General features: G+C 38.2%; 1 protein-coding gene and 1 long non-coding RNA gene across 2 annotated transcripts in view; both read left to right on the forward strand.

Moving 5' to 3' along the window:
- The window catches only part of LOC134798468 (uncharacterized), a 350,482-nt gene that overhangs the window by 200,423 nt on the left and 129,601 nt on the right, over positions 1 to 20,458 (forward strand). The gene's annotated exons all lie outside the window — the stretch shown is intronic.
- LOC134798034 (pregnancy zone protein-like) overlaps positions 10,414 to 20,458 on the forward strand; it is a 54,923-nt gene continuing 44,878 nt past the window's right edge. Inside the window, exon 1 of the mRNA XM_063770364.1 lies at positions 10,414 to 10,653. Within this exon, the coding sequence (XP_063626434.1) occupies positions 10,532 to 10,653 (122 nt within the window). The 5' untranslated portion in view covers positions 10,414 to 10,531. The remainder of the gene's footprint in view (positions 10,654 to 20,458) is intronic.

The raw sequence follows: 20,458 nt of genomic DNA on the forward strand, positions 1-20,458 counted from the left end.
ATTTGCAATCTATATATATAAAACAAAGTCGTGTTTGTTCCAGCATCCATAACTCTAGAACGGCTGGACCGATTTTCATGGTTTTTGATTTGTTGGATTAGTCTCGGCCTAGAATAGCAGAATAACCATTAAAAACATTGAAAAAATTTACGAAAACAAAATAATGAAAGAATGATCATTCCCATACAAAATGTTCCTAGGTATCTTACCTGTCAAACATTTGATCTTCATCCCGTCGATAAGGTAAACTCTCACCTCAAATTAAAGAACGTATTTTAAAAAGGGTTTCGAATCGACAAGATATATCCACAATATTAGGATTACCCCGTATTTGAGATTTTGAAATTGTAAAATAGTGACAGTAATGACAAAGGATTGACATATTTTTATTTATGCATGCATTATAGTGATGAGGCTTATCGTTTGTCAAATGGAGCGATTATAAACTCCCTGTTAAACAGTTTCGAACGCACCCATAAACAAAATGACAACCAACAAATACATACATACTAAATAATAGTACTACCTTAAGGCCCCAGCGACCATCCGGCGACCATCGCCGGCCACTCCAAGGGACGCAGCCATACGGTAGAATGAGATAGCAATATCACTTGCTCCCTCTAACGCATAAACGCGTCCCTTGGAGTGGCCGGCGATGGCCCATTGTGTACTGGGGCCTTTACTCTTTGGTACTACCGTAAGTACATAATGGACACTTCCTACAAAACCGAAGTTTGACAGCGATTCAGGGATGAATCTTACTATCCCTTTTTAATGTATGGTACTATCCCTTTCGGCTATTTAGGGTTGTCAAAATTCAAGTCATTATCTTATCTGTGGTCGTGCATGCAAAAGGACGTCAAATGGTAGCAACCCTAATAACTGCTCGCAGCAATGCTGAGCCGAACGGAGCCGAGTTTGCCCGAAGCACAGACTAAATAATAGTACTACCGTACAGAAAGGAAACTTCCTACAAAACCGAAGTTTGACAGCGGTTCAGGGTCGAATCATGCTATCCCTTTCTAATATATGGCACTATCCCTTTCGGCTATTTAGGGTTGTCAAAATTCAAGTGATTGTCTTATCTGTGTTCGTGCACGCCAAAGGAAGTCAAGTGGTGCCAACCCTAATAATTGCTCGGAGCAATGCTGAGCCGCGCGGAGCCGAGTTTGGCTGAAGTCAGGAGTTTCGCACCCCTGCCCGAAGTCAGGAGTGTCTCGCCACTGTCTGAGGTGCCAACAGGATTAAAAAAACCGGCCAAGTGCGAGTCGGACTCGCGCACGAAGGGTTCCGTTCCATTACGCAAAAATCATCAAAAAATCACGTTTGTTGTATAGGACCTTACTTACATATTTATGTTGTTCTGTTTGTTGTCATAGCGGCAACAGAAATACATCATCTGTGAAAATTTCAGCTGTCTAGCTATCACGGTTCATGAGATACAGCCAGGTGACAGACAGACAGACGGACAGCGAAGTCTTAGTAATAGGGTCCCGTTTTTACCCTTCGGGTACGGAACCCTAAAAAACAGCGTTAAATTTACGTGTCCTGGATGACTGACTGACTGACTCATCATCATCACGCAGAACCGAAACCACAATGAATGTTAGAAAGTTGACATCTGCACACCATTACAGGTTACATTTGTAATGTGTACAAGAAATAAGTACAGATTTTGAAGTTAGCACCTCTATTTTATCGGTCATAATCTTAAGGCCCCAGTACACAATGGGCCATCGCCGGCCACTCCAAGGGACGCATTTATGCGTTAGAGGGAGGAAGTGATATTGCTATCTCATTCTACCGCATGGCTGCGTCCCTTGGAGTGGCCGGCGATGGCCCATTGTGTACTGGGGCCTTTACAATCGAATAAAAGGGAATCGGCAAGCAAAATGGAGTTTGCAACCACACCACACCACCTGATTTGATCAAACAATTTAATCAGATTGGAACAAGACTGTTCCCGTCTGGACTGGCATTAAGTTAAGCGGTTTAGTTTTATTTAAGTACCCTGATCCAATCTATGGTAAATAATAAGCGAATACATTTAAATTTAACCATTTATTAATATACGTAATCTAGCTACCGAATGTAACACACAACAAGACCTACGTTTCAACACTTTCAATAAGTAGATAAGTGTGCACCTACTTTAACTAAACGTATTTTAAGATGTATTGAAAATGACCACCGCTTTTCTGGACACATAAATCTGATTCTTATGAATACTCTTGAGATTATTTAGTCTGCCAAGAATAAATTCATTGGTTTCACAGAATTGAACACCTCAATTATCTTTTGGCGAAGTTCATCGAGGGTATTTAATTCCCGTGCGAAGATCGGGACTTCGAGGCGGAAAAGTGTTACTTTGATCCCTCCTAGCAGGGAAGAAAAGTGCCACTTTGATCCCTCCTAGCAGGGAGGCAGGTGGTATCGGGACGTCGCTCTACAAATGCATGGTGCTGTCTCGCTTACACATCATGTCAATCAGTACCTACATAAAATTCTGAGCGTGTGCGGCCAGGCTAATCCGTGACGTGCCAAAAGGAGACATAATATAGATAGGTGATACGAAGTTCACCGGGTCAGCTAGTATAATATTAAAGCTGAAACAGCACAATCCCTTTGATGTACAAGTTGTACAACGTACATGCTGTCGCTACAAACAAATTCCATTATACCGGCATGTATGTAGTTATTATTTATTCCGCGCTGGAAATCTGCGCCCGATTCAGATACAACTACTTTGATACGGTTGTAATCTTATTTTCATATTTTCAGATTACCAGTTCGCCGGACGATATCAGCCTGTCACTTAACCCTTAAATGCATGTTTTTTTCTGTTTGCCCGAAATTTATATATGTATCACATAATTGTTTGCCGATTCTAGGAAACATAGTAAAAAAAATTTTAACTTCGATTTTCACTGCGAAATCAGTGTTAGAAGTTGAATTGGCTAAATCATATTTATGTAAATATGTAATTTTCAGTAATATATATATAAATGATTTTTTTTTACTACCATTAGAAAGGTACACTATTTTTTTTTTTTTTTTTTGGAAAGCAAACAGAAATAAGTGAGCAGGAGATAAGTTTACAGAGACACACTAAGGACATTCACTTATTTCCTTAACAGCTCTCACTAAAACATATATAACAGGAATATACTACACTTAACTACTCTTAAGGTACTAAATACAATTGTTAATTTACTAACACTACATAGACGCTAAGCTTATCAAACAGAATGATGGTTACTAAGAGAGGAAGAGACACAGTAAAAAATAAAAATAAAACAGTAACGACTAACACGACTATTGTACAATAACTAGGTACTATAAGTATGTAGTATGCGTATGTTCACTCATGCATTAAAGTAAGAAGGTAGATCTCTTATTAACTATCCATTGCCAATTTCAGTATTTTTTTCTTAAATTGCAGTTTACTATTATTAAAGATGTCGACTGAAACCCACAATTTATTGTACTCATCACAAATACGGTGCAAAGGTGCGCGAGCGCCAGCGTGGCTCGAGGACAACGGGACGGCAAAAGAGGCGAGGGATCGCAATGAGCGCGCGCTACGTGTAGGGACTCTAAAGTGAAGTTCCTCAAGAAGTTCAGAACTTTTATAACAGCCCGAGCAAATATTAAATAGCGTTGTATTTTGTGATATACCTATGATAAAGTTTTTAAATATAAAATAATTACATACTTACCCCGAAAAAACCGTTCAAAATCACATACTAAATATTATCAACTTGTGGATTTTTCCAAGTTTGCCGACTTTTCGTCTTAAAACGAATGTCATTTTTATAAATTAAAAATATTGCGTAAATTTAACCCTTAAAATCATCACCTTATTACTTGACGTTTGGTATAAAGGTGCGTTCAAGAACGTAAGCCTTTTTATTTTAAAACAGTGAGCTGTCTAATGGTTTGTAGACATTTGGCAACACTATGCATTTAAGGGTTAACCTTTTCGACGCCGTGTCAAACACAAAAGCTGTCACGTGTCCACGTCACCGAAGTGTCAAAACTGAAATTGAACTTTATGCATATGCACGTAGGTCTATTGTTGCTCTGTGGTTTGTGACCTATTAATAAGTCTTTGACGTTGAACCTGCGATGCGGATATATCGGTCATTGGCGTCCAAAAGGTTAAACGTAAAAGGGGACAGCTCCGAACAACTGACTGGCTGATATCGTCCGGCGAACTGGTGTCAAAACTTTGTTCTAACTGACAGGCCGATACCGTCCGGCGGACTGTTAATCAGTGGGCCCCTTAAGGCCCACTTGCACCATCCCACTAACCCGGGGTTAACCGGTTAAACCTGGAGTTGACATTACCAATACAATTTGACACCAGGTTAACGGTTTAACCGCTTAACCCCGGGTTAGTAGGATGGTGCAAGTGGGCCTAAGACGATCATCAGTCATCAAAGATCAAAGGTCATATCAAAACCGAGTTCTTGAATCGGCCTCATGCGGGCGCAGCATGTTACCATAATGTTACCATTTTTATCGCCTGTCACTATGCCTGTCACTTTCGCACATACTTGTTAGAACGTGACAGACATGGTGACAAGCGATAAAAATGCGACTGTGCTTCCGCCGCTGGTTACAATATAATAAAGCGCGGCAGCGGTACAAAGCATAATTATTAACGTGGATTTTAGTGTCTTGTAATTAATAATTATTAGAGAGCTGTTATGACAGGACTTCGAATATCGATAAAGTACGATTTTTAGTAAGGTACCGTAAAATGGGGTGAGTAGGGTCAAAACTGAAATTCAAACCTCGATAACATTTTATTTTTACATATGAAAACTGAATGGTGTATATATAATAAGTGTTCCGGACGTTTGTATTTTAGTTTTTATTTTGTTTTGGGTAGTTCCATTTCATAATTTTGACGATAAAGACGAAAACCCACCTCACCCCGTAGTGCCTCGTATTTGGGGTGAGAGGAGTTTTCATACAAAGGTGATTTTGGAAGATTGTTGGATCGATTTTTTTTTATTATGCTTATTACTATAGCTCCATTTTAAATTGGAATACATTATTTTTGTAGCAGTAGCCTTAAAATCCCTTCTCACCCCCCTCTCAAACCTTCTCTCCCCATTCATAACCCACCTCTCCCCGCGAAACCTACTCACCCCGTTTTACGGTACCCCTAGTGTAAATTTCATTTGACAGCGTAACGTGACGTACCTACGTGTTTGCGTTAAGTGTAATGAGATTTTGAGTTTCCAAAACGTCCCGCTTGGCGCGCTGTTCAAAATCCCATACAAAAATAGACATAAATAATGCAAACGCGAACGCTCGTCACGCTATCGAATGACATTTACACTAAGTAAGGTTTAACTAAGGTTTCATCTCCATACAATACCTATATATGTCGCAGTCAAAAGTGTGAACTGGTCAAAAGAACTTTTAACCGACAAAAACAGGCAAAACTGCTTTTGACTGAGCATGTTGGTCAAAAGTAGTTTTACCTGAAAATCATTGGTTAATAGTAATTGTGACTGTTACTATCAGTCAAAAGTACTCGCCGAAATAGGTAGGTTAGGGTTATTTTTTTTGCTACGCCCTAAAAACGTAACTGTTCCCAGAGATAGGTAGGTTAGGGTAATTTTTTTTGCTACGCCCTAAAAACGAAACTGCTGGCCGAAATAGGTATGATTTTCAGGTAAAACTACTTTTGACCAACATGTTCAGTCAAAAGCAGTTTTGCCTGTTTTTGTCGGTTAAAAGTTCTTTTGACCAGTTCACACTTTTGACTGCAACATATATACCTAACCTAAAAATGCCAAATGTCGCAAAATTGTATTGAATTGACATCTATCATCGTACCCTTCCAGTTTGAAAAATACTATAGAGTTTCAGACTCTGATGACATACCTACAATTTGACACTTGTAGCTGATAAAAGCAACAATATCGGTATTTGATGGGGATGGGATGTTCTAATTATAGGCACCATACCTTTGGCCTATGCTCGTGTAGAGGGCGACACTTTTTGACATTTGACAAATACATATAAGTGAAACAACAAGGATCAAAGTTTTGGCAGGCGGGCAATAATAGCAGGCTACAAAAATTGCTTTGCCAATCCGCCTCTATATATCAAACATTCTCTTTGGTATAATAAACCATAATAAGGACAATGTAGAACCACAGATACGCAATTAATGTCAACCAAGATGCGACTTCTAACAGTTGTAACATGCAAGATGCCCTTCGGAGTGGACCAAGGCGAACGTGTGGAGCCATTATGTTACTGTTAGGTACATAAGGTATATTAAATACACGGTGGCTACAAAATAACTGTATTCCTGTTGCCAGGAAGGTTTTGGGATTATACTGAGCAACTTTTACTATGGGACCAACGCAAAAAAAAATTACGCTCCCATAGAAAATGGACCAGCCAAAATGTATGAAACAGCCAAATTCTTTTTTCGCGATTTCGGGGTTGGTACCATAGTAAAAGTTGCTCAGTATAATCCCAAAGCCTCCCTGGCAACGGAAATGCAGTTATTTTTTAGCAACGGGAATATTAAACCAACCCTGCATATTAAAACGGGTTACGGGCTTCTTATTTTAAAGTCGAATATTGCGCGACATGGTTTAGCGCCATGGGGTCACATCACACGTTTAGGGGGTGGGAGGGGGTCAAGAAAATGTGACATATTGTGACAAGGGAGGGCGGTAGTCACAAACTTTGTGACGTCACTTTAACTTCATTAGTAACCGATTTTTTTTATTCGCTGTAAATAAATAACGAGTTTTTGGAACGATAATCTTTTTTATTCGTTTAATTTTCTTACCTTATCGGTTTTGTATTATAAAATTTATTTTATCAAAAAAAATTACATAATACCTTATTCGATTTGCCATTTTCGTTAAAATAAAATTGCCAAAAATGTGACGTCACACCGTATATTAATGTGACCAAGTGTGACAAGGAGGGCAGGAGGGATCAATAAGCCTAGAAATTCGTGTGACGTAATTACTACATGACCGCCATGACGAGCAGCTTCAACGGGAGCACGCGTTGGCGGAACGATAAAGCCGTTATAAATTTGGCATGAATGTCAATGGCTTTTTATTTCTGGTTTACCGTATCCCGATAGAATTCTATGCGGGCGGAGCCACCGGCACAGCTAGTACAGTCGCCCATCAGATATATCGGAGTGGCCGAGGTGCTCAAAAATATCTGAACACGCCCGCTAGCGCCTTGACAATATTTGTGAACACCTTGACCGATATAACTTAGGGGCTACCGCGAACTACGTTCGACATGTGGCCTCTCTGTCGCACTTGTAAATTCGTACGTAAGTGTGACAGGGAGGCAACACGTCGAACGTGGTTCGCGGTAGGCCCTCTGATGGCGACTGTCTGTACGCTGCGCGCATCATCCGAGAAAAAAAAAGTTAAATTTAAAACAAATAAAAATGTATTTACATATATCTCGTATGATTTACATATTAAATATATTTAATTCGGGTCACTCACGTTTAACAAGCATGAGTGACCCAAATAAATGTATTAAGAATGTGATCAAATTCTTAATATATGCATTTGGGTCACTCACGCTTTATGTTGAATACGTGAGTGACCTATATAAAAAAATCTAACGCCCTTATTAGAAGTTCTTGCTCATCGTTTTCACTTTCTATAAACAATAACACCATATTTTTACATATAGGTACACGTATTTTAGTTTCTTGCATATGGCAACAACCGTTATTTGTATGTAAACAGACATATATTGTATGATTTGCTGCCGCGGTCGATGCTCGACCTATTAACCTAGCCAGGGGTACGGAACAGTTTACTCTCTTTATAAATAAATAATAACATTTATTTTTATTATCATATCTTAAATATAAATACTGTCAAATAATATAATTTATATAATATAATATATTGTCAAAGAAAACTTGTAGTCACAGTAAATGTATAAATACTATAGAAGTTATAAAAACAACACCCCATACATAGAAACCTAATAATTGCCATTCTCCTACACTTCACTAAAATTTAAATGACGCATCATTAAAACACCAGTAAATTACACACCACAAAATATGTTTCGCCAACACAAATTACAAGCGTAACTAAACAAAAGATAAACCATAATGTCTGCTGTTTTGAATTAACATTGTTTATTTATTACGGACGATAATGAGGTTGCAATAGGGCTGCCCGATTAATTTAATACCAGCTACTTTGACTGCGTGCAATGGCGACGACGATTGATAAAAACTATTGTTTTTTTGTTTGTTTGACGCCCGAGGAAGGCCTCGGGCTTTAAACTACCTCCATACCAAATTCCATTTAAATCGGTTGAGCGGCTTAAGCGTGCAGAGGTGACAGAAAGTGTTACTTTTGCATTTGTAAAATGAATGATGAAGTAGGGATTATTATAGTCCATAGGTTCATTTCGCGGCCAGAGCAAAGTGAGTCACCATTTAATTGTATCTTGATTTTTCTAATTATATGTTAATTTTTATCCCTAATTTTGAAACTTATATTTACACCATTATTAGAAAAATAAGCAATAAAATCATGACTAATTTTTTTTGCACAATCATTATTTTTATTTATAAATGCACTTTATAAACTCAATTTAGTTTACGAAAAGTGACAACCACGTGACAACCCTAAAAGTTGCGCCAATCAGACTGGTCTGATTGATCTAATTGTAAATTGATGCAATCGCTGTCCAGGAATTACAATCTGGACTAAATTGAAGAGTTGTTCATGTAGGTATGTAATATTACTAAGCAAAAGTACGTATAGAAATTAGATACACAAATATTACGAATTTACAGTTTTAGTCCTTCTAGATATGATTAATTACACAAACGGGTCTACCGCGATATAATTTCATTGTTTTTACCTTAAATTCGTTTGTGTATTTAAATATGTGTACAAAACGCGAGAGTTTAAAGTGTCAGATATGATTATTTAGTACGTATGTACTAAATGTATATTTAGCCTTCGTAAATATAAATATACCTATATACATATAATATCTCTACCTATTTATATGCCTGTCATGGTCTTACATCATAACTACTAGACCACGATTATATAGATGGTCAAGCAAATCTTGTCAGTAGAAAAAGGCGGGAAATTCAAATTTTCTATGAGACGATATCCCTTCGCACCTACATTTTTCAAATTTGCCGCCTTTTTCTACTGATAAGATCTGCTTGACCAACTATATAAGAACTCACATTACTCACGTTTATTTGAATAAAGAGTTAACAAATAGATAAGTCCTTAAATTAAACAAAAAATAATTCACCTTAAACATTTTGAGATTTAATATAGAAATGAGCAATATTTAAGAAAAAATTTTGTTTAATTCATTAACTTTTTTCGTTTTCAAATAAATATTTATTTCGATTTCAGTCGACATCAAAGAAGAAATCTGTTTCATTTCTATTCCATTGCAATAATCTAACATTAGGCAGGATACTCTATTTATACTTCTATTAAATGCAATACAATCCTTTCGTTAATTTAGTCAAACGTCAAAAAATGACCTATGAGTTGACTTATTCTAATGAGATGCAAATAGCTGAGTACCGCTAGCCTTATTTACTCGATAATTATAGCCTTCGTTTTATCATGCTTATATTTTTTGCTTTGCATAGGTACCATTAAGTCCTGAACTAAACTATTTACTACTCGTAAATGGGCAAGATTAAGTTTTTTTAGATTAACCTATAGGACGCGGCCCGGTCGGGCGACCTAGGTATCGATGGGCGGATGTGGTGGACGCTGATCTGCGCGAGCTACGGATTGAGAACTGGCGAGAAATGGCACAAGACCGGGATCAGTGGCGAGCAGTCGTGTTGGAGGCCAAGACACACTTTGGGTCGCTGCGCCAGAGGAGTAAGTAAGTAAGTTTTTTTAAGAAAGCGCTGCAAGGCGGAAGACGCTGGATGCGGGTCCCTTCCAACCGGCACGTATGGAGGTCCAAGGGGGAGGCCTATGTTCAGCAGTGGACGTCTTATGGCTGAGATGATGATGATGATGATGATGAAGTTTTTTTATTCCATTGCTGTTTTAATGTTTTAGTTTAAATTAATAAAAGGTTACTTCGTGTTAGATGCCTACTTTAAAACACGAATTAACCTTATCAGCACTTGTCATCAGCAGCAAAAAAACACATCTTTTTCGCATTAAAGATCGTCAGCAAAAAACGTTGACGACACCTGACGTGCTCGCGACCTTTGCGCATACGGTCAGCACACTAGTCCGAGACGCGCGCGCATCCGGAGCGCGCCGGTTCCGCTTCCGAATTTCAAAAATCGAACGTCGATGTAAACATTGGAACGTTATTTTGAACAATTTTTTTTAACAATAATGAATTAAACAGATTAGAATGAGTGTTTTTTACGGGATGGTTTTAATTTGTTTTTCTCTTTGTTTAATATTTACGTGTCATTTGTGATTTTTGTCATAATGAGGATTGTAGAGTTTTTTAGCGCTTAGTTGTACATTGATTGCTAATGTGTAAAATGTGTGTGTATCGGTGTATTGTGAGGATGTGGTGTGTTTTATTTATGTTAGTGTGTGTGCCTGTGCAATCAAGTTTAATTCAAGTTAGCGAGGTGGCACAAAATTATACAAGGTAATTTCGTTATTATTTAGATAATTATACGCGACAAATTAAATATTTGACTGATTATTCATGAATGTTACCAACGAAAGAGAGTTCAAATTAGGTACAGGCACTTATTCGTTTTAATTTAAATATAACTTTTTATATAACTTAAACTTAAGTTTTTATATTGTTTAAATTCAAAATTTCATGGATAAAGTAATGCAGCTTGCGACTTTTATGAGTAAAAAAAAACCGGACAAGTGCGAGTCGGACTCGCCCACCGAGAGTTCCGTACTTTTTAGTATTTGTTGTTATAGCGGCAACAGAAATACATCGTCTGTGAAAATTTCAACTGTCTACGGTTCGTGAGATACAGCCTGGTGACAGACGGACGGACGGACGGACAGCGGAGTCTTAGTAATGGGGTCCCGTTTTACCCTTTGGGTACGGAACCCTAAAAAGCACCTAAATGTAGAGTAAAGGTACAGTCACCCGCAATAATATGTTACTCTTCGAAGGCCGCAAAAATATGTGACACGCTCTTATGGCTCTACAAATAAGATCGTGTCAGATAGTTTTGCGGCCTTCGTTGTGTCACATATTATTGCAGGTGACTGTACATTTGTAGGGCGTAATCAAGAAATGTAATGCATGCTGCACTTCTAGTCGATATAGGCGTCTAGGAGATAGCCAAAATGATATTAATATTATTGTTTAAAACAATAACACGTACTGACCAACAGACAGCCTATCTGTGTGGTGCGTGTACTAAACAATTATTACTATAGGTACATTATAATCATATTTAAAACTTTCTCGTTTTGAACACATATTAACTCACATTTATAGACGACCCGGGTCGGGTCTATCACGAATTTATTTTATTACATTTATTTACCGACGTTTCGACACAGGTTTCACTGGCCGTGGTCGCGGCTAACATGGTATAATAATATACTCCGCCTGGTACTCTAGTCCGAGATTCGCGTATGACCTAACTGACACGGGCCTACGTCATCATGCTGTTTACAGGTTCTCAAACTTTAAAATGTGGGAGAATTTTAACCAACGGTGAAAATTATTTTAACGGCATTAATTTTAAGTTATTCATGTAGAAACATAGTAAAATAAAACAAATCTAATGTATTAAATTAAACTTTATTTATCTATACAAGACAAACGTTTAAAAAACTAATTCACAGTTACACATTAATTACCAAGCTTACAACGTGAAAAGTTTGGAAAACACTGCGACTGCTGACACTGAGCGAGAAGGAAATAACAATTAACACGCGTTCGACAAGGATGACGGTCAGGGCATGAAGTTATCTAGATCCGAATTGTCAAATGTGACAGCGCGTGTTGCCAGTAATGTAAACAGAATTACCCGAACGTCTGAAATTTCTTTCGTGAATCGGAAGATATTGCTAACGAATAATTAAAATTGACGTGTTATTGTAAAATTTAAGATAAAATACATTATAAATGAAAATTATAAAATTATAAAGAAATATTTTAACTTATTAACCATAGCTATAATGTACCCATGTAACATGTTGTGTTGAAATAAAGTGGCAATGTTATTGTGACGTAGGCCCGTGTCACTCTGGGAATAGAAGACCATGTTTTATTAGACCATGGCGGCTAACTGATGTCCCAGCATAATGTCAAAACAAAGATTTGTGCAACTACCCGACGAAAAGTCTATAAATGTGAGTTATTACTTAATAATTACTATAAGTACCTACATTATTTATTACTAGCCTTTTCCCGCGAATTCGTCTATATTCATCCCTGGATAAAATCTAATGGAAATAATTTTGAGCATAATAATATATGCTTCTTAAGGGGTGAGTCCTAGGATCAAAGTATCCTATGTCCTTCCCCGAGACTCAAACTATCCCTATACCAAATTTCAACTAAATCGGTTCAGCGGTTTAAGCGTGAAGAGATAACAGACAGACAGACAGGCACACTTTCGCATTTATAATATTACATGGATTAGGTATAGATTTATAGTAAAGTTTTATAGTACAACTAGACGCCAACACGTGGTCCTGTTGAAGCTGCTCGTTATGACGCGAAACATGTCGAGCAATCTTCGACTTAAACAGTAACCCATTTTGATATACCTACTTAATATAATATCCGTGTCTGATGGAAGTATTGTTATTTAAAATATTTAGGTATAATTTAATTTTCGGACCATTTCGTACCATGTCACAGTGACAATCAATATGAAAGTCGCTAGAGACCTCATATTATTGTCACTGTGACAAGGTACGAAATAGTACTGAAATTAAATTCCTTGGCCTTACATATATCATTAGTAGAGATGCAACGGATAGTTGTTTGGTCGGATACCGGATACCTATATTCGGCCTGATCATCGGCCGGATATCCGGTATCCGGCCGCCGAATATTCGGCCGGCGAAATTATACCTACATTTCGGTTTTTCAGGTGAGCATTGTGCAGGCTTTGATCTGTTTCGTAGTGAAAGTTCGCGTGGACTCATTTTTAGGTTCGAAAATGAGTGCGCGTGCAATAGTGGAATGTTTAAAATGTTTTAAAATAATAAACGAGTACGATTATGACCGTCACTGTTTCTTAAATCCAATTTGTTGACTCCAAAATCAAGCAAAAATACTATCCGGTATCCGGCCGGATAGTAGGTTACTATCCGGTATCCGGCCGGATAGTAAAAAGTGGGCCGGATAGGCCGGAACCGGATAGTAACCGGATATCCGGTGCATCTCTAATCATTAGTAAGTAGTTGAAAACGATCCTCTTACAATTTGTATCTCTGACAGAACCCGCTACTTTTTAGGGTTCCGTACCCAAAGGTTAAAACGGGATCCGATTACTAAGACTTCGCTGTCCGTATGTCGGTCACCAGGCTGTATCTCATGAACCGTGATAGCTAGGCAGTTGGAATTTTCACAGATAATGTATTTCTGTTGCCGCCATAACAATAAATACTAAAAATAAATATTTAAGTGGGGCTCTCATACAACAAACGTGATTTTTTTGCCGTTTTTTGTGTACCTAATGGTACGGAACCCTTCGTGCGCTAGTCCGACTCGCAGTTGGCCGGTTTTTTTGCCTTTCTAAAGCTTTTTATTACGTGGGACGGGATTATGGATAATTACTTCTTTACGATCTGGGTTGACGTAAAACTTTTATCCCGTCCCAAGTCCCGTTTAGCTAGAACATAAACTTTTATACATACACCACTGGCTCAGTGACCCAAAGAGGATCTTGGCCTCTGACACAAGAGAGCGCCACTCTGCCCTATTCTGCGCCACTTCGCGCCATTTGGGTATTCCGAGGGCGGACAGGTCTTTTTCGGCTTCGTCACTCCAGCGGTATCTGGGACGCCCAGACGGACGTTTTCCCCCCGGGCGCCCCACATACGCTCTTCTCACAGCACGATCTTCCCCCATCCTCTCCAGGTGACCAAGCCAGCGGAGTCGTGTGGCTTTGATCTCGCCAATTATATTAGGCAAAAACTTTTATGGTGTTTAATTATGATTACTAACGCTAAAACGGATCCCTTACTAAATTAAGATTCAACTAGACAAGCGGTATGACATTATGTTATAGTACTACCGTACAGAAAGGACACTTCCTACAAAACCGAAGTTTGACAGCGATTCAGGGTCAAATCATGATATCCCTAACTTATGGCACTATCCCTTTAGACTATTTAGGGTTGTCAAAATTCAAGTAATTATCTTATCTGTGGTCGTGCACGCAAAGGTACGTCAAGTTGTGTGAACCCTAATAATTGCTTGGAGCAATGCTGAGCCGAATGGAGCCGAGTTTGCCCGAAGTCAGGAGTGTCTCCCCACTGGGTATGATTAGAATGATTTCAGATCGGAATATTTTACTCAATGCAAGGGAAAGGACATTCGTTATATATTTCAAAAGTCTTTAGTCTGAGTAAGCATTAGCATCACCGTAAAACCACCCAACTATAGTCCAAAAGAGTCCAAAGTTCCCCACTATTACCTACTAAAACAAATTTAACTGATTTGCAAGACCGAAGTGATCCCAACCGCGAACAAAGTTTTGTGCGGTACACTAAAAATTAGGGCTCCCGATATCCGTGCTACACGCCAACCCGTGCATCCGTGTTCTTGTCCCCGGCTTAGCACCGTCCGAACTACACGAACCCGTCAAAGTCCGTGTCCGTGTAGTGCGTTCGGCTCCGGATCTAGTTGTTGTTGTTCTGTTTTCTTCGTATTGCTTATTATTGGTAATGTGTTATTGTTCGTTATAAACTTTTCATTCTTCGCTCTTATAAAGAACGCGTCCGATCGTCACTATACGTCTAGAACGGGCCGGACCCTTGTGATATCCGTGGATCCGGACACACGGGTAACACGGGTACACGGATCTTAATTACACGGATCCTAATTACCCGTTCCGAACGGGCCACAAATCCGGTTTCGTGTAACACGAGAACGGGGCCCCGGAGACGGGTACACGAAACCCGGACGCTACCGCGAGCCCTACCTACTAAAAATTAGACTGTATGCGGTTGAAATCAAAGAAATTAATAACTTAATCATGACCAGATGTTTTATACCAAGGATAACCAACTCATTCATGAACTGGAAACTGTATCCCATTCATTCAAGTTCGTTGGCCTTAACGAATGAATGATTTTCTTGGTAATAATTGTACACAGGTACAGGTACCTACAGGAAGTCAATTAAATGAATAATATGTCAATAAAATGGCGATTATGAACATGAAAACCATATTATTGTTGACAATTAAGTACAGTCAATCTTTCTTTTGAGGCTGATACAATACAATCATTAATGTAATTATCATTTTTACTTTGCAGCTGAATAAATAAACTGATGGGGTCGGAAACCACGGGTTTTTAAAACAATCGCAGTTCTTTTTAATAAGGTGTATTCGGGTATTACCGAATGTCGGATAATTCCGAAATTCAGATGAAAATCACCCTTAATTCCATCATAATAAAAGTCTCTTTCGGAATTATCCGACAGTTTTCGACATTCGGAATTACCCGAGTAAACCTTATTTAAAAATCATGATTATTTTCATTGATTTTTTATATTTGCCAGACCCAAAACTAGACTATGGTATAAGCAAGTATTATAGAGACGTGTCGCATTGAAAAAATAAACGCTAGTTTGTCACATAAAACACAGACAAACTCCGTTACACTAATAGAAAAAGTCATTAAAAACCGGGCAAGTGCGAGTCGGACTCGCGCACGAAGGGTTCTGTACCATAATGCAAAAAACGGCAAAATAAAACGGTCACCCATCCACAAGTACTGACCCCGCCCGACGTTGCTTAACTTCGGTCAAAAATCACGTTTGTTGTATGGGAGCCCCACTTAAATCTTTATTTTATTCTGTTTTTAGTATTTGTTGTTATAGCGGCAACAGAAATACATCATCTGTGAAAATGTCAACTGTCTAGCTACCACGGTTCGTGAGATACAGCCTGGTGACAGACGGACGGACGGACGGACGGACGGACGGACGGACGGATGGACAGCGGAGTCTTAGTAATAGGGTCCCGTTTTACCCTTTGGGTACGGAACCCTAATTAGTAATAGGGTCCCGTTTTACCCTTTGGGTACGGAACCCTAAAAAGACTACGAAGATCATTTTGACCTGGCCTGGCACTAGATTATACTTAATTGTTAAAACCAAATTATCATATAAAATACCTACGTCAGCTTTCGTGATATGATAGGTCAAGTCAGCAGCAATAGTTGCTAAACGGGCGAGGTGTTCAAAATGATGTTAACGCAACTTTATTGTTAAGAGAATAAGAGCGTGTCAAGGTAATTATGAACACCTCGCCCGCTTAGCAACTTCTGCTGCTGACCTATACAACCTACACCTACTGTCACCATCAAAAATAGCGTATCAGACTATCCGTCAAAAGTATCTCATTCTCTAATAGCTTAACAAAAAATATGGAGAACAAATTAAACTGTTGCAGACACTTTTGAGCGTGAACTGTCGAGATATATCTCTATTTTGGCAAAGTGATTCGAGGGTGCTGACTGTACAAGCTATTGAGGCTGACTGTACACGTGCACAACCAAATATCTACCTACAGTCAAAATAATAATCATGTTTTTCGTGTCAAACATATTAAAACACACAAACACAACAGCAAATGGTAATGATTCATATAGATGAGATGACCTACATTAAAACTGATTTCCTCATGCCTTTGTCGTGACTTCCGGATGACATGTTGATGCCATTCAATCATTTATTGTACATTAGATCTACTGATACCTCAATTTTTTAAATTGTACCAATATTCATTTGATACCTATAATTTGAATTCGACCTAGATTTTTTCCTGGAAAAACGAGAGCTTGACAAAATGGAATTACGATAAACGTGTTATCGATGAGCATCTCAAATTGAAAGGTGAATAAATACAACAAAAATATGTATATCAATAAATACACATAATGTGCTGTTATGCTGTAACTCACTGGGAAATTATATACCTACGAATAGAAACCAAATGCAAATCGATATAATTATATGTCTTTCCGATATTTACCACTTAAATATTAAAACGAAACCTAAAGTCATAGAAAAAAGCCTGAGATTATAGTCACCTGTCCTTCCGAAGAATTTCCGTCCGATTTTATGTTTTCGTTTAGCAGTAACCTAACTGGGGGCCTAGCCAAGATGCTAATCGATTGCGCTGTAGCGAACGAAACGCTAATGTCTCTCTGTCGCACGAATACGGATGAGTGATAAAGAAACATTACCGTTTCGCTAGACTTATATCGACCGGGATATGAACCGTGATTTACTTTTTGTATTGTTTTCGAGCTCCCGATATTCCGACGCAGTTACATGCATCTTGTTCACGGGTAACTGATGATAGCGGGTGGGTGTCAAAGTTGTGTAGACCGCGCTCGGTCTACCCTCATTCGTGCACGTCAATATAAGTCTAGTGAAACTAACCGCGAATCATTCAAAACTGTTATTACCGTTTCGTTCGCTAGGGCGCAAATTATTGGCTAGGCTAGCTTAGACTAGGTTCGCGGTAGGCCCTCAAAGGGCATTCCTCGAACACCACCCAACGAACTAATGAACACCAAGGCGCTTCACTGTGGAATGACTGTGGCTGGACTTGGGAATCATCTATTTTTAGACCATATCTTTTTATTGTCCTAAAATCTATGAAATTTAGTAAGGATCCTGGGAATCTGTTCAGGACTTTCCCTCCCAAATTTTACGATTCAACAACACCATAAAGAAGATTCTCATGTCTCACCACAAAGTGTGCTTCTTAAATAAGTACATACATAATAATATTAGGATTATAAAGTGTCATTCTATGGAACTTGCTAACTATGTAAACAAAAGTCACTAGTAAATTCATCATTCTTTGACAATTTCAATATGGCGGTTTGTAAGTTCCATAGAATGACACTTTAGTTATAGGATCCTGAATAATGCCTGATTGAGTGCTTAAGTTGGTTCATACGAGGAAGCAATCACTAGAGATTATGCGCCAACGCAACTGTTTTTGCTGCTCGCATAATACACAGTTTCAGCGCAGTAAAAATACGGTATGAATAGATGGCTTAGACAAGTGAAAATCATCTATAGAAAATGCCAATTGAAATTTAAATACCTAATATAGGAAAATTATACCCTTACTACTACCTACTACTACATTGTGACGATTACACAATAAACAGTACGACGCAACTACCCGCTAGCTTCACTCCGTGGAGAAGTGTCATGGCAGGCGGGTGGCTGGCGGAGTGCACGAGCAATAACAGTTGTTTCATTTGATCACCCAGTACACAACGGAGCCTGGACGTCACAGATGGCGACGAGGGTAAAATATTACAAAAAAATCACGGAAAGGAAAGGTAACGGTGGCGGAAAAAAAAAAAAAAAACCTAAGGTATGGAAATCCTAACCTAATAGCTACCGTATTTGTCCATTTCGTCCTGAGCTGCCGATTGTATTCAGGTAATACAACATTTTGTGCGAGGTGATATTCGGTGTAACGAGTGACGTACGGTTGTACATAATACGAAAATATTAAAACTGCAACGATTTTGTTAGGCGGTACTTACGTAAGTAGGTTATGAAATTTCAAACTCACGTAAGAGGAGTGTTAAAGGAACTAATGCAGAATGTAAATATTACTGTAAAAACGTAGATCTTGTAACTATACCTAATTTTATCGTTTTGTATACAATCAATGTTAATAAAAACAATTATGTATATGCACAGTTGATTTTGTCGACTGTTTACATAAGAACAGTGGTTAACTTTACAACTATTATTGAGTAAATAATTGATGGTACGTAGCTCGGGAGGAATGTTTACTAAGCAAAGAAGAAATATACGCGTGCTTATTACACTAACTCTTTGACAATGGCTACTGTGCGTGAGCCTGGTTACCAATTGTAAATCCAAAAGTGTAATCAATGCAAGATAGATCAATAATTGGGGTCACTACAAAATATAATGTACTCATGTTACATTATTCCTATGATGTGGCACCGACGTATTAGCATGAATTTTTCCATGAAATGACAGAAACGAATATGCTGATGGTTTGCGTGTTACAAATACAGATGGTACATGGTTTATTTTCTGACTCAAAATCGTATATTAGAATTCATGTGATATAAAGGGTAAATAATCAAACTACCTTCGCGGAAATCATGATTATTATGAGTTGTGTATTTACCGTTCATACTTAAAATATACCGACCTACTTAGTCGTGTAATTAAATACTAAGATATTTTTCATCACACTTGCTCGGAAAAGATGTATTTACACGTAGGGCTTGCGGGCGGGAAATTGAAATTTTCGCCCTAGGGCGGAAAAAATCTTTTCCGAGCAAGTGTGATGAAAAACACTTATTTACACGTAGGGCTTGCGGGCGGAAAAGATTTTTTCCGCCCTAGGGCGGAAAAGTGTTTTATACAGAAGTTTGTTTTTATTAATTCTCCTTTTTTTCCTTACAAGTGTGATGAAAAACATTGTGTGTGCCACGGGCGGTAAAGAAATTCCGAACTCGTGAACATTTTAAGCCCTCGCTTCGCGTCGGGCTTAAAATTGACACTCGTTCGTAATTTCTTATTTCCCGCCCTTAATACACAATGTACTATTTACATGAGGGAACGTATAGAGAAACCTGCATATTAAGTCGGTATAGTTGTATACATTTTATGGACCTTATGTCCTAAAAGAAATATTGTTCGGTTAAAATAACCAGTTATAATCAATTGAAATGCTATTTATAGCACGATATGGGTATGAATCGATGTTAACTTGGTGTCGACTTAACATGTATTTATATATACATAGGTATGTGCTGTTTATGATAATAAACAATGCTAGCAGGTAACGGACCAGTTAAATTATCAAGGACCGTTACGATGTCAAGTGAGTCAAGAACTATAGATAGCGTACTTAGACTGATGAATGCCGAGGGCTTTGTTATTGTTTTACTGTAGGAGTAGACACGTAAACTCAGCATCAAATGAATTGAGTAGTAAGTCGGAGTCGGACTAACTAGAAAAATAAATTGCAAGAAGTAAACTGTACATCACATCTATGCTGCAGTTGGTATAAGTAATAATTAGTAGGTTGAAACGTTCAACTGGTACTAGCAAAACAAATAATTAGTAGGTTGAAACTTTCAACCGGTACTAGCAAAACAAATAATTAGTAGGTTGAGATGTTCAACTGGTACTAGCAAAACAAATAATTAGTAGGTTGAAACTTTCAACCGGTACTAGCAAAACAAATAATTAGTAGGTTGAAACT

This window comes from Cydia splendana, chromosome 16 (assembly GCF_910591565.1).
Source record: "Cydia splendana chromosome 16, ilCydSple1.2, whole genome shotgun sequence".
Lineage (NCBI taxonomy): Eukaryota > Metazoa > Arthropoda > Insecta > Lepidoptera > Tortricidae > Cydia > Cydia splendana.